General features: G+C 43.8%; 1 protein-coding gene across 3 annotated transcripts; it reads left to right on the forward strand.

The window, feature by feature from the left end:
* The first annotated feature begins 498 nt into the window (after positions 1-498).
* Positions 499-8,995, forward strand: LOC123078576 (centromere protein C). Of its 3 annotated transcripts, none has more exons than XM_044501127.1 (16): positions 499-766; positions 1,037-1,203; positions 1,353-1,435; positions 1,522-1,624; positions 1,983-2,185; positions 2,259-2,815; positions 2,922-3,083; positions 3,173-3,203; positions 3,932-4,005; positions 4,445-4,559; positions 5,854-5,936; positions 6,094-6,208; positions 6,635-6,717; positions 7,607-7,718; positions 7,826-7,933; positions 8,554-8,995. In XM_044501127.1, exons 1-16 carry the CDS (start codon positions 629-631, stop codon positions 8,676-8,678), a joined length of 2,259 nt encoding a protein of 752 aa, XP_044357062.1. In that variant the 5' UTR covers positions 499-628; the 3' UTR covers positions 8,679-8,995. The 3 variants fall into 3 exon arrangements, with proteins under 3 accessions (XP_044357062.1, XP_044357063.1, XP_044357064.1); XM_044501128.1 differs by having other exon boundaries at positions 522-766; positions 7,610-7,718; XM_044501129.1 differs by having other exon boundaries at positions 522-766; positions 2,259-2,731.
* Positions 8,996-13,301: the final 4,306 nt, after the last annotated feature.

Raw genomic sequence — 13,301 nt, forward strand, 5'->3', positions numbered from 1 at the left:
AGATGTTCGCTCGCGATGGCCTGAACTAGGTGAGACCACGACCACGATGTGTGTCCATTTTGAAGGCTGGCTGCTGTGCCGGCCGCTGGCTTTATTGCCGGAGCCCAAAACTTGTCATTTTGAAGGCTGGCTGCTGTGCCGACCGCTGACTTTGTTCTCGGAGCCCAAAGCTTGTTATTTTGAAGGCTGGCTCGTGTGCCGGCCACTGGCTTTGTTGCCGGCCCCAAAAACTTATCCATTTTAAAGGTTGGCTTGTGTACTGGCCGCAAGGTTTTTGCCGGTGGGTGATTATTCTGTAGGCCGCCGACTTTGTTGCCGCCGGCATGAATCGGCAAGAATGTGCTAGCATGAACTATAGCCATTTAGCTAATTTTTTAATATATTTTACATGTACAGCGGACGAGATGCGGCCGTACGGTTGAACGCACGACCGAGGCACCTCATTACCCGGCCGTGCCTTGGAGTTGGCCTAACCCGGTCGCCTCCAGTCGCCACTCCAATCTTTAGCCCCACCGGTCTCAAACTCCCCCCCCCCCCCCCCCCCCCAACCCCCTACCGACGCGGCGCCTGAGCACTCCTGCCCCCTCGTGGCGGCGAGATCCAGGCGGGGCCCGGCCGCCGCCGGCGCATGGCCTCCGTCGACGCCGCGGGTGACCCCCTCCGCTCCTTCGCCTCTGCGACGTCCCTCCTTTTCCGGACCCTTGGCCCTGCCGCGGCCTCCGCATCCCCCTCCAGGGCCCCTGGGGCGCTGCTCGGCGGATCCCTGGTACATTCCTTACGCGACCCCCCGCTCTCGAACCGGCGCGCGTGCGCGTGCTTGCTTGTCTGGGCTCATGCGGTGTTCGACCTCACTGGGGACCGAGGGTTTCGTTTTTTCTTACCGCGGGGCTGTTTTCCTTTCGGGATTACAAGTTTTCTTTATCTTCCGAGAAATATACATGGGATAATCCATATAGATATAGGAGAATAAGTCACAAACTATCTGCTGTTTGAACTGATTGCTGGACATAGTCTCACAATGCCCGGTCTGGTGCAGAAACGCTCCAAGGAGCTGATGGAGCAGGCCAGCCTGGTCTTGAAGGAGCGGGGGGACATCCAGAAGCTCTATCAGGAGGATCGAGTGGATGGCAAGAACAACCAGCAGGGTAGAAGGCCTGGGCTGGACCGCAAGCGGGCTCAGTTCTCTCTCAAGCCCACCCAAAGGCAACCCACTTGCTTGTTCTAGGCTGTTACTTTCAGATATAGCTTTGGTGACAGCTTATGGAACAATATGTTCATAAGTCAGTTGCATTCTGCTATAGTGAGCTGTGAATGGAGTTCAAATAACTTGTTTTGATGCTACTGTTTTGCAGCAACCCAGTGAATGTTGATTTCTCCCAGGCGCTTAGCATTGACGATCCAGAGGAGTACTTCTTAACCTTGGAGCGGCTCGAAAGTATCCCCATCACCCCCTTCTAAATTTTTGTAGTAAGTGAAGCAGTAAATGACAGTAATGCTCTAACATGCTGTTCATGAATGCAGAGGCTGACAGGGAGATAAAAAAGTTAAGAGGTGAGGTTCCAACCAAAACAGCAAATTATGATCGGCCTATCGAACCACCCAAGAAGCGGCCTGGAATGTCGAGGTATGCTGCCTATCTTGTTCCATGTTTTTGCTGATAAACTGCTCTTTCTAACTTGTGTTAATGTTTAGAGATGACTTTATTCATGGTATGACCTTAGAAGCCATTCGTGTAATATAGCCTCTTGTGCTTTGCGAAAAGTTAATTTGGATTTCTTTACATACTTATCATCTTGCTGTTTCTTATGGTTGCCACTGATTGAAGTAGACAGTCAGTATTAAGAAAGTGCACTTTTATGTAGCTAATTCATATTGACCTATCATCACTTTACAGTAACCTATCAGTTCTTGCCAACTTGTTATGCACCTAAGCGTCCATCATGAAATTGAATTGACCCATGCTTTGTTTTGTTAACTATCAGGAGAAAATCGGTCTATTCTTACAATTTTAGTGTGGGCATGGATACCTCAGATGGTACTGAAGCACCCGATTCCCAGATGGGAACTTTACCAGAATCTCAGTCCACTCAAGACGACATGCCTCCTTCAGTTCCTGAAAGAACCAAGCCACCGGTCCCTTCAAGTTCTAGCCAATGTGATATACAAGATGTCTCAACGAGAGAAGGTTAAAACCCCCTCCTCATTTCTGTTTCAACTATTTCAACCTAGATTTGTTTAATATAATTACCTCTATACAGATTCCTTTGCTAAGAAGGATAAAGGCGCCACTCTGGATTCCCTAATGTCAGCATTCAAAAATTTGGATGCATCTAAAGAGGAAAGCCTGTTGCGAGAGAAGTTACAGATCAAAGAAATAAACATAGGGGAAGCTTGTATCCCTGACCTATTCAATGTTCCTGGTGATAGGCCTGTAAGAAGAACTAAGCAGAAGTATCTGACGAGTGATCGTACTCCAGAAAGACCTGTATCAGGGAGCCACCATGCTCCAATTTCGAAATGGGATAAACACATACTTGGTCGAGACATTCTGAACGATAAAGCAGATCTTTCAGAAGACGATGAATCTGATAATTCTCCAGAAACTGTTGTGGATAAACAATCGCAGGTGCACAGTTCTTACAATGATGTTGTTTTGACGAACGGTGAGGCCTCTACTGCAAGGGAGACCCCAACTTCAATCATAAAATTTCCAGACCATGTTCTTGAACCAGTAAGTTCTCCACTTGGTGCGTGCATAGATAGTGACGTTGCCAAAGAAAAGGATGCATCTAGCGGGCAAAATGTTTCATTAGAGGTAGTTAGTTACTATTGAACTTGTTATTGACTTTCATCTTGTTTATTATTGAACTTCTCCTGAACCATTGACTTCACTGCACATTATGTTTTATTTTGTTCTTCAGGAAGAGCACATGCCAGTGAATCACCCATTTACCGAGAGGCCAAATAATGAACCAGAAACTTCTTCTCATCATTTGGAAGGTGAAACAACAAAAGTGCTGGGTAGTGCACCAGGTAGGAATGCGTCAGTGTTGCATGGTGAAGATGACAATATCGGATATCAGGTGAGTTCCCGCACAAACTATTACTCAGTTATAGGCCCCATTCTAGTGTGCTTAACATGTATCATACTTTGATTCCTATTGTGTGACAGGGAGTGCTTGGAGGGGACATGCTTGTGCAAGGTACCTATTTTCCTTGCAAATTTTCGTACGTATGCCCTCAAAAGAGTTGTGACATTTTGCTCATCAGAACTGAGGACTCAAGATTTAGCAAAAGAGAGAACAATTTTTATTTATTGTAGCCCCCACGTTAGAATGAACTTCTAGATGATAGTACATTATCACGAAGTCAACTCTGCTTGGCAATATTAGTTTCCTAGTTATGCTATTTTGGAGTCAGACATACTATAAGAAGCATGACTCCTATGGACCACCCACAAAAAGTTTGTGCATGCTATTCTTGACATGGACAACAAATTTTGGGCGACAGGAATCATCCGGTGCATGAGGTTTGATGATTGTTTCTAGAGATTTCGGACCTATAAGGGTGGATGCATTCCTCCAAAGAACTGTGTCACATCGAAGCATTGGTTTTGGTTAATGGCATATACATAGTTTTTTCTCTATTAGTTGACTTGAGAGGATTATGCTGTCTTATAATGTTATGTGTTAATCATTTTGTAATGTTTGGTTGCAGCATGCCTTCTTAACTAATTACAATAAGTGCATTTTTTCTAACTGGGAAAACTTTACCCCTCAAACACCACAATTTGTTTTGTTGCATTTACATGCACAGTTCTAAATCATATTTTCTTGTTTTGTTGAGGTCTAAAGCAGACTACCAAACGTGTCTGTTTTTGTAGATTTCTCTTTTTTACTCTTTGGTGAGGTCTAAAACATATTTTCTACAGATGAACCAATCCATCCACCGGAAATACCTCCAGATGCGCATAATCAGTCTCATATTCAGGATGAAGATGTTGAGGTAGGCTTGTTTCAATAAGCGCTGTTCTCCTTCGAAATTGCTGTTGTAAAGAACTGGGCCTAGCTCAGTTTGTGGGACCGTGGGACTTAGTTCCTCCTAGGTCTGTATCACTCTTTTGTTCCCCACAATTGCCACTGTAAATAATCTTATGGAAGTAAGTAACTTAGGTGAGCATCTTCCTCTTTTTCTCTAGTTACATATGTATAACGTACCACTTTGCCATAATATGCCTTTCTAACATATCTATTCATTTAACCCTCTAAAGCTGTTACACAATTAAGGCTTGAGCACTGATGCACTACTTATTCCCTTCACATGCAATGATTTTAGCATATTGCATGCACATCCTGTGCATTCTTTTCTTAAATGTAGAAAAAAGTTACGTATTTGCCTGCTCTAAAGAAAAAGTTCTTTATGCCTGCATTTTTTGGACTTCCAGAAACAGGCAGTTGATATAAGCCATGAACTCCCTCTGAGCAAAGGTGGTAAGCAAAATGCAGTCCAAAAAAGAAAAAACAAGAAGCAGTCAGCAAAGAGAGGAAAAAGAGTTTCAGGTCTTGCATTCTTTGTTTGACACCTTTATCTACTTTTTAGCTGTTTTAAATTACTTGGTAAGTTAGTGTATGTTTCACGACTTAAAGTTTTTTACTCTGTGGAGTTCCAGAAGAACATAGGTAATTATCACCATGAAGATGAGCACGTAGATGATTAGATTAGGGAGTAGAGCATTCTAACCTATAAGAAGGCTGGCCGACCCGCCCATCTGAGGGCTCCCTTGATTTTGCGCCGTTCTGCCCGTTTGAAAGGACGAATGGGAGAGATAACAGATTGATAAATTTTATAAAGAATAATATGGTCGTAACATTTGTCATGAACTTGAGATAGTTCACCTGGGATGAATGGATGATGTTTTTGTCCCACCTCTTAGCCAACCTATTATTCTTTTATCTCCTTATCCTTCAGCACCATCCTGTGAAAAGTTGTAACAGCAGCCAAAGTCCAAAATATGGTCAGTTGCCTACTTTATTGGTGCTATATAGGTTTATAGCAGTGTTTTTCTCCAACATGAATATAAACTTTGACTGCTTGAAGAAGGGAGATGGTAGTACAGATTCTGAAGAGCAACCTTTATGCTGCGTTTCTGAGCTACGTAAAGAGACACGATGGTGTTGTATTATCATGAAATGCCATATTATGGCATGGTAGTGCTAAGTTTCCTAATGATGCCATTGCGGAATCAGTACATGCTATCAGCTGCATAGCTTATTGGAAACTAGTAATCTCCTGTACAGCATATACACGTGCTATTCTGAACCCTAGTAACAAATTTGTGCAAAGGAATCTAGTACCATTTCCATTTGCTGCATGAGATCAGGTGATTGTTTCTAGCCAGGATTTGGGACCTTTGTAGGATGGGTGTGTTCCTCCAAAGGAGCATCGTAATGCAGAAGCATTGACATAATTAATAACTTGGAGGGATAATTTGTACCTAGGCACCACTTTATGCATATAGGGGCATGTTAGCACTGTTTTACTCGTTTTGTGAATAGCGTAATGACCACTTCCCTAAAAACATGGATACGTCAACCTCACAGTTTCAGTATCAGTATCAGCCATCAAGATAGTAACTGATGGTGACATGTGGATGCCATAACACATCACTGTATCTAAGTGTTGTAAAAGTAGTAGCCATAGAGTTTGTCTCCATGTCTAGGAGCAAACTGTACATCTCTATCAGTTGTTTCAGATTTGGTCGTCCATGCTTGTACGAGTCCACGACTCATTTTATGTGCCATTTACATGTACACTCGTTATCTATTCTTGCATTAAAGCTTGTTTTCTGTATAGATAAGCCAATCCATACATCAGAAATACCTCCAGAAGATATTGTCCCACAGAATAACTCTCATGTTCATGAAGGAAACTTCGAGGTAGGATTCCTTCATTAAACACCATTGTCTTTTTAGCCGTAGCTTTGGTATTGCAGCCATAAGGAACTGAGTTTAGCTTGTGCATTTCTTAATATAGAAAAGTTGCATATTTCTCTGCTTTCAACTCTTTTTATGCCTGCCATCTTGGAACTTCCAGAAACCTGCAGTTGGTACAAGCAATGAACTCTCCCCAAGCAAAGATAGTAAGCAAAAGCGAGTTCAAAATGAGGAGTCTAAGAAGCAGCCATTGAAGAGAATGAAAAGAGGGGCAGGTCTCACTTCTGCCTATTCTGCTTCATGTTCCTGTTTAATACTCCCTCCATCCCAAAATAAGTGTCGTGGTTTTAGTTCAGATTTTGACTTATTTGAACTAAAACCATGGCACTTTTGGGGCGGAGGGAGTAGTTTGTAATGCATGTAGGCACATACTTTAGATGATTCCTACAAGGACTGCTCTTAGCTAGGGTCTGTGCCTTCATCAAATACAGAACCTGTTATTGTTACTGTTGCATATACATGTATGCTACAAAACAATCTTATAATCTGCCAGCTGATTTTAATTTTCTTTTGTTATTATGCTGTACGCTTTGTAAATGTAAACACATGCTTTAAGCTGCCCTAAATTACTTGGTATAATAAATTTCATGACTCTTAACATTCTTCTGCATGTGAAGTACTGAAGTATACTTTTGTTACAGAAGAGGCAAGCAATCCATTGGGAATACCCCCGGAAAATTGTGATACAGAGACTCAACCTAGTATGCAAGATACAAATATCGAGGTACATTTGTTTCTTGAACATTCCCATGTTTTAGCTTCTAGACTGAAACTTTTGTCCTAGTATAATCTTACATATGTGATATGCCAAATCCAGTGGGTATCTTATTCTGTTTATTTGTACAGTATAGTAGGGATAACATAAATACATATATGTCAAGCTCATGTTATTCATGAGCATAAAGATGCTACATAGCTGAGCCTTAGCACATCACTCCATATTGAGGGGGCTGAGTGGTCACTTCTGGTTTAGTAGTATACTATTATGGGTCGGCTGCCCTAGCGCAAAGAACATTTTTGTACAGCAACATCCAGTTCACTGCAAGTTATAGATCTCGGGATTACTACTAGAAGCTGAGCAGGGGAACTAGAGTAGAAGAAACCTGGTTGTATGCAAGCTGAGATAATTTTGTAGCACCTTGTGGTCGCCACAGTTGAGGATTGTCCTACTAGGGTCGCAGCAACTGCCTGCATGGTACAGACACGTACAAGGCAGCAATGTTCCACATTGGAATGCTAGAGTCGGTGTGTGCACATTAGCTATTTGATATCTACATATATATGATCTGTGAAACATCATTATCCATCAATAGATGTGCTCGCATACAGTTCATATGTGTTCTTTGTATGGTTTATGACCCTGGGTCATTTTCAGTAACATCACAAACATAAATATAGCCCCGTATACTTGCCAATCAATATTAATAAAACATTCAAGGAACGAGATAGTATAGCAAGTCAAAAGATAAAACACATATTGATTGCCAAAAGGGTGTGTTACCATCTAGTAGGTCCATGTAACTCGTGTAAGCAAGTTGTGCAACAAGCAATAGGCATATTGACCTCATGAGACTTTTGTATGTTAATTTTCAGCTTTTCCTTTGTATTTCCAGCAGCAGACGGTTGATACAAGGGTTTCACGGTCCCCAAACAAAGGTAAATTGCAAAAGGAAGGTCAAAGGAGAAAGAAGAGGCAAGAAGTGAATAGAAGGAAAAGCCTGACAGGTCCTACTTCTGCACGTTGCAGCATGCAGACATTTCTTGTTCCAAATAAGTATGTGTATATTGCAAGGAAACTGATGTTCTTGTCTATTTTCATGGAATGCTATCAGCATTTGGTCTTGCGTGGCAATCTGGCGTGAGACGCAGCACAAGAATACGGTCCAGGCCATTGCAGGATTGGCTTGGCGAAAGGCTCCTATATGGGCGTATACATGACAGTAAGTACACCAATTTGTTTTTCTTTTGTCTGGGAATGCCTCTCTGTTTGCTGCTTCACTCAAAATGCTGCTACGGAGAAAGTTGTACAATATATTTACGAAATTGCTTGACAGACGATACTTGACGCACGATCTGCGAACGACACTGCCTTCCCGTTCAAATCCCGTGCATGCACGCTCGCGCTAGCGCTGCCATGTAGGATCGGGCAGGAATCGGACGCATTTTTATCGTGTGTATAGCAGCGCTGATATATTTATTAGCTCTAGGCAGTTCTATACATTTTCTGCCAACACTGACAGGCCTATGAGTCTGTCATCTGTGAACCAGTGCCTCTTTGCCCTGGCTCGTGCTTTACTCGTTACAATCGGGCATAAACCACAATTTAAGCAGGCCAATTACATCAAAGTTAACTTGCTACTTGCATATGTAAACTTGCGATCTCACAATTTCACTCCATTTAAACTTGTTGAAAGTCAAAAACTATAACTTTCCGCTTGTGATGCTTAAGGTCTATGTTGTGAGATCTACATCCTGTCTAGGTACCCTGCTGTTAGTTACTATAAATATCATGCAAATGTTAATAAAACCGGCATTTGATTTGAACTTCAATCTGTTGCAGCAATGGCCACAGTCATCGGCGTGAAATCATATTCTCCCAGTCAAGATGGCAAGGTTGAATTGAGAGTGAAATCCTTCGTGCCAGAACAGTACTCAGATATGGTAGCTCAAGCTGCAAAGTATTGAGGTTACTGGCCTTGACAAATCTCACTTTGTTCTGGGACAAGTCGTTTTGTGGCCAAGAGGGTCGGTAGCATTTCAGGTGCTTTCTCATGCTGTGCCATCTATCTTTCTAAAAGAGTTTTGCACAATGTAGTGCAACCATGCTGTTAACATCCAAGACCATGTAGAAATATGGATGTAGTAGTAGACACAAGAATTATCTTCACCTTTGTTAGCTGTTTTTAGTGTCATCTCTGGATGATATGATGTCAATTGTCTCTAGTTTGTATATGCAGGAAGTCCCTTGTCGTATGATAAAATTATCGTACTATGTTTAAATGCGTCGGAACCAGCTATGGCCTGCCATTTTGTATGTGCAGGCGCGTTCTCCAAGTGAAAGTTCCTCAGAGGAATTTTTCTGCTATGTGCATTTGAAGTTGTATGAGGATGAGACGATTTCAGTGGTACTGACATCTGCATTCGCATGGTTTGAAGGGTCTTTTTCTCCAGATGAGTTTGGTTTTCTTTTTTGAGGGGAAGAGATGAGGTTCGGTTAATAATTTTTTGGACAAGATTGGTGAAACAAGAATTAAAACCAGAAGCTCAGTGCAACTCATAACAATTAATCACCACTTCTAGAAATTTAGTGGAAATCCTTACCTATTTTTAAGGTGCAGAACCATAACTCTTTTTGAGATGCAAAACGGTAACTATTTAGCTAATGTTAAGTATAGTAAACCAATGGCTGGATGGTTAGGAGTGTAGCGGTACCCCAAACACATTAGGGATCAAACCCATGTTTGATGTTTTGGTGTGTCATTAATGCGGATTACCTTAAGTGGAAGGTGATGTTTTTGCTGATAGCTAGGCGGTGACTTCGTAAATCTTGAAGCTTCGTGACTCCGACCTGGTCTTCTGTGGGCATTGTATGAGTGTGCGCATGTGTGCCAATATTCTAGTCGGTGTTACTAAAAAAACAAACCTAAGTCTAGTGGTTTAGCTCACTTCGTGACTCCGACCTGGTCTTCTGTGGGCATTGTATGAGTGTGCGCATGTGTGCCAATATTCTAGTCGGTGTTACTAAAAAAACAAACCTAAGTCTAGTGGTTTAGCTCACTTACACCACATATGATACAGACTGGTCGGGTCCACCGGGTGTTAGTCTAGGGGAAACTGAGAGCCATAATTTTGGCAGAGACAACAACATGGGCCTTGGCCCAAGATCCTTGTTCCTGGCATGAGCACATGGGCATATAGGTCGACATGAGTGGGACCAATTAAGGAGTCTGATCAACGAAAGGAGTATCCAGGTGATAAAACCGGTGACGAATGTCATGGCCTTGACCACAAATTTTGACACAAATATCATGAACACAAATTCGTAGGCTCACGTATCCCACCATGGCAATCATAAAGAAAGCCTCACTCGGAATAGATCTTCAAATGAAGTAGGCGATCTCCTTGTCTTTACAAATTTCTCAGTTCCTCAACACACCTTGAAGGCTCCCAAGCACACCTAGATGATCTAGGAGGTGTGCACCCTCCAAAAAATATCAAGAAATTGGGTTGCTTGCTGACTAATCTCTTGCTTGTGCTATAAAATGTAAGCTTCTCCACACTTCAAACACTCATAGGATCTATAGGATATGAGAGGTTGGAATGCTCATATGATAGGAATGGATCCCATGAAGGAGGGAATATCTGAAAATATGGGTTGAGGAGTGGAGAAAATGTGTTACGAAAGCTTGGCACAATACTCATTGGTCGGAGGTGCATCGGGTATATATAGGGTGGACTGTATCACATAACTCCGAGGGTATGAATGGATTAAAGGTGACAACTTTAAACATACTCAAAGGGTCCACCAATGTCGTTTAGAGGTTCCAGACGAGCCTAGAGCAGAAAGAACCTCAGTCGATCCGGATGAGATATTCTGGCCCAGAATGCAAGTGATCTATCCACAAAGGCTTGGAGGCTCTAGATGACAGACACTCGGAGGGTCCTAATGAAACTTATTGTGACGCCCCCGATTTGACCGTACACTAATCATGCACGCAAATGTGTACGATCAAGATCAGGGACTCACGGGAAGATATCACAACACAACTCTAAAACATAAATAAGTCATACAAGCATCATAATACAAGCCAGGGGCCTCGAGGGCTCGAATACAAGTGCTCGATCATAGACGAGTCAGCGGAAGCAACAATATCTGAGTACAGACGTAAGTTAAACAAGTTTGCCTTAAGAAGGCTAGCACAAAAGTAGCAACGATCGAAAAGGCAAGGCCTCCTGCCTGGGACCTCCTAACTACTCCTCGAAGCCGAACTCCACGTAGAATCATCCTCGGGATCTCTAGCTCCTGGACTCCAGCATCTGGTTGCGACAATCCGGTATAGAAAGGGGAAAAGAGGGAGAAAAGCAACCGTGAGTACTCATCCAAAGTACTCGCAAGCAAGGAGCTACACTACATATGCATGGGTATATGTGTAAAGGGGCATATCGGTGGACTGAACTGCAGAATGCCAGAATAAGAGGGGCATAGCTAGTCCTGTCGAAGACTACGCTTCTGGCCATCTCCATCTTGCAGCATGTAGAAGAGAGTAGATTGAAGTCCTCCAAGTAACATCGCATAGCATAATCCTACCCGGCGATCCCCTCCCCGTCGCCCTGTTAGAGAGCGACCACCGGGTTGTACCTGGCACTTGGAAGGGTGTATTTTATTCAGTATCCGGTTCTAGTTGTCATAAGGTCAAGGTACAACTCCGGGTCGTCCTTTTACCGAGGGACACGGCTATTCGAATAGATAAACTTCCCTGCAGGGGTGCACCACATAACCCAACACGCTCGATCCCATTTGGCCGGACACACTTTTCTGGGTCATGCCCGGCCTCGTAAGGTCAACACGTCGCAGCCCCACCTAGGCACAACAGAGAGGTCAGCACGCCGGTCTAAACCCTATGCGCGCAGGGGTCTGGGCCCATCGCCCTATGCACACCTGCACGTTGCGTACGCGGCCGGAAGCAGACCTAGCCTAGTGGCGTTCCAGTCCAATCCGGCGCGCGCCATTCAGTCGCTGACGTCACGAAGGCTTCGGCTGATACCACGACGCCGGGATACCCATAACTACTCCCGCGTAGATGGTTAGTGCGTATAGACCAAATGGCCAGACTCAGATCAAATACCAAGAACTCGTTAAGCGTGTTATGTCGAAGTAACCGCGAACGCCGACCAGGGCCAGGCCCACCTCTCTCCTAGGTGGTCTCAACCTGCCCTGTCGCTCCGCCACAAAGTAACAGTCGGGGGCCGTCAGGAACCCGGGCCCACCTCTACCGGGGTGGAGCCACCTGTCCTTTCAGCCCCCTCATCAGAATCACTTGCGGGTACTCCTCGAGCCGACCCGACTTTAGACACCACATGTGTCATGTATATAATGTATATAGTATATACCCGTGATCACCTCGCAAAGTGATCACGGCCCAGTAGTATAGCATGGCAGACGGACAAGAGTGTAGGGCCACTGATGGAACATTAGCATCCTATACTAAGCAGTAGGATAGCAGGTAAGGGTAACAACTGTAGCAACAATGACAGGCTATGCATCAGTATAGGATTAACCGAAAGCAGTAACATGCTACACTACTCTAATGCAAGCAGTATAGAGAAGAATAGGCGATATCTGGTGGTCAAGGGGGGGGGGCTTGCCTGGTTGTTCTGGCAAGAAGGAGGGGTCGTCAACTCCGTAGTCGAACTGGGTAGCAGCAGCGTCGATCTCGTAGTCTACCAGAGAAGGAGAGGGGGAAGAAACAGTAAATACAGAGCAAACAAAGCATCACAAAACATAAGGAGGCAAAACGCGGTGCTAGGTATGCTCTAACGTGGTAGGAGGTGATACGGACGAAGGGGGGAAAACATCTGGGAAAGTGTTCCCGGTGTTTCGCGTTTTCGGGCAGAGGTGCCGGAGGTGAAATGTTGCAGGTTCACTATGCTAGCGACGCGTGGCGGACGTACGGGCTGCGTATCCGGATTCGTCTCGTCGTTCTGAGCAACTTTCATGTTGAAAATAATTTAATCCGAGTTACGGATTAAAAGATATGATTTTCTAAAGATTTTAATAATTTCTGGAATTTAATTAATTATTTAATTTAATTCGAAAATGGATTTATGACATCAGCATGATGTCATGCTGACGTCAGCAGTCAACAGTGCAGTTGACTGGGTCAACTACGTGTGGGTCCCGCATGTCATACACTGCTTAGTTTAATTAGGGTTTAGCTAATTAATTACTGTTTAATTAGATTAATTAAGTAGGATTAATTAACTTAATTAATTTAGTTAGTTAATTAATTAATTAAATTTATTATTATTATTATTTTATTTATTTATTATTTATTATTTATTATTTCTTAATTCCTCTTTTTTTTAAACACGTTCTGGGGGGCCACATGTCATAGGCTCTGGGGGAGCCTAGCGGGCACTGGGCGAATGGGCGCAACGGGTGCCCAGCACCCATTCATTCGGGCACACTCCTCAACCGCCAGAGGGGCATCGGCGACGGCATGGCGCCGGGGCGGCGCGGCGAGGGGGTGGTCGTGACGGCAGCAGGAGGTGGTGTCGGAGTGGGGCCGCGCGGACGGGCGCCGGGCA

The sequence above is a fragment of the Triticum aestivum genome, chromosome 3D (assembly GCF_018294505.1).
Source record: "Triticum aestivum cultivar Chinese Spring chromosome 3D, IWGSC CS RefSeq v2.1, whole genome shotgun sequence".
Taxonomy (NCBI): domain Eukaryota; kingdom Viridiplantae; phylum Streptophyta; class Magnoliopsida; order Poales; family Poaceae; genus Triticum; species Triticum aestivum.

What these genes read in the sequence shown, in the direction of transcription:
- LOC123078576 (XM_044501127.1), top strand. Translation starts at nt 629, where the DNA reads ATGGCCTCCGTCGACGCCGCGGGTGACCCCCTCCGCTCCTTCGCCTCT. An exon ending in CGCTGCTCGGCGGATCCCTG is followed by an intron (nt 767 to 1,036) that starts GTACATTCCTTA and finishes GGTCTGGTGCAG; the next exon opens with AAACGCTCCAAGGAGCTGAT. An exon ending in TAGAAGGAAAAGCCTGACAG is followed by an intron (nt 7,719 to 7,825) that starts GTCCTACTTCTG and finishes GAATGCTATCAG; the next exon opens with CATTTGGTCTTGCGTGGCAA.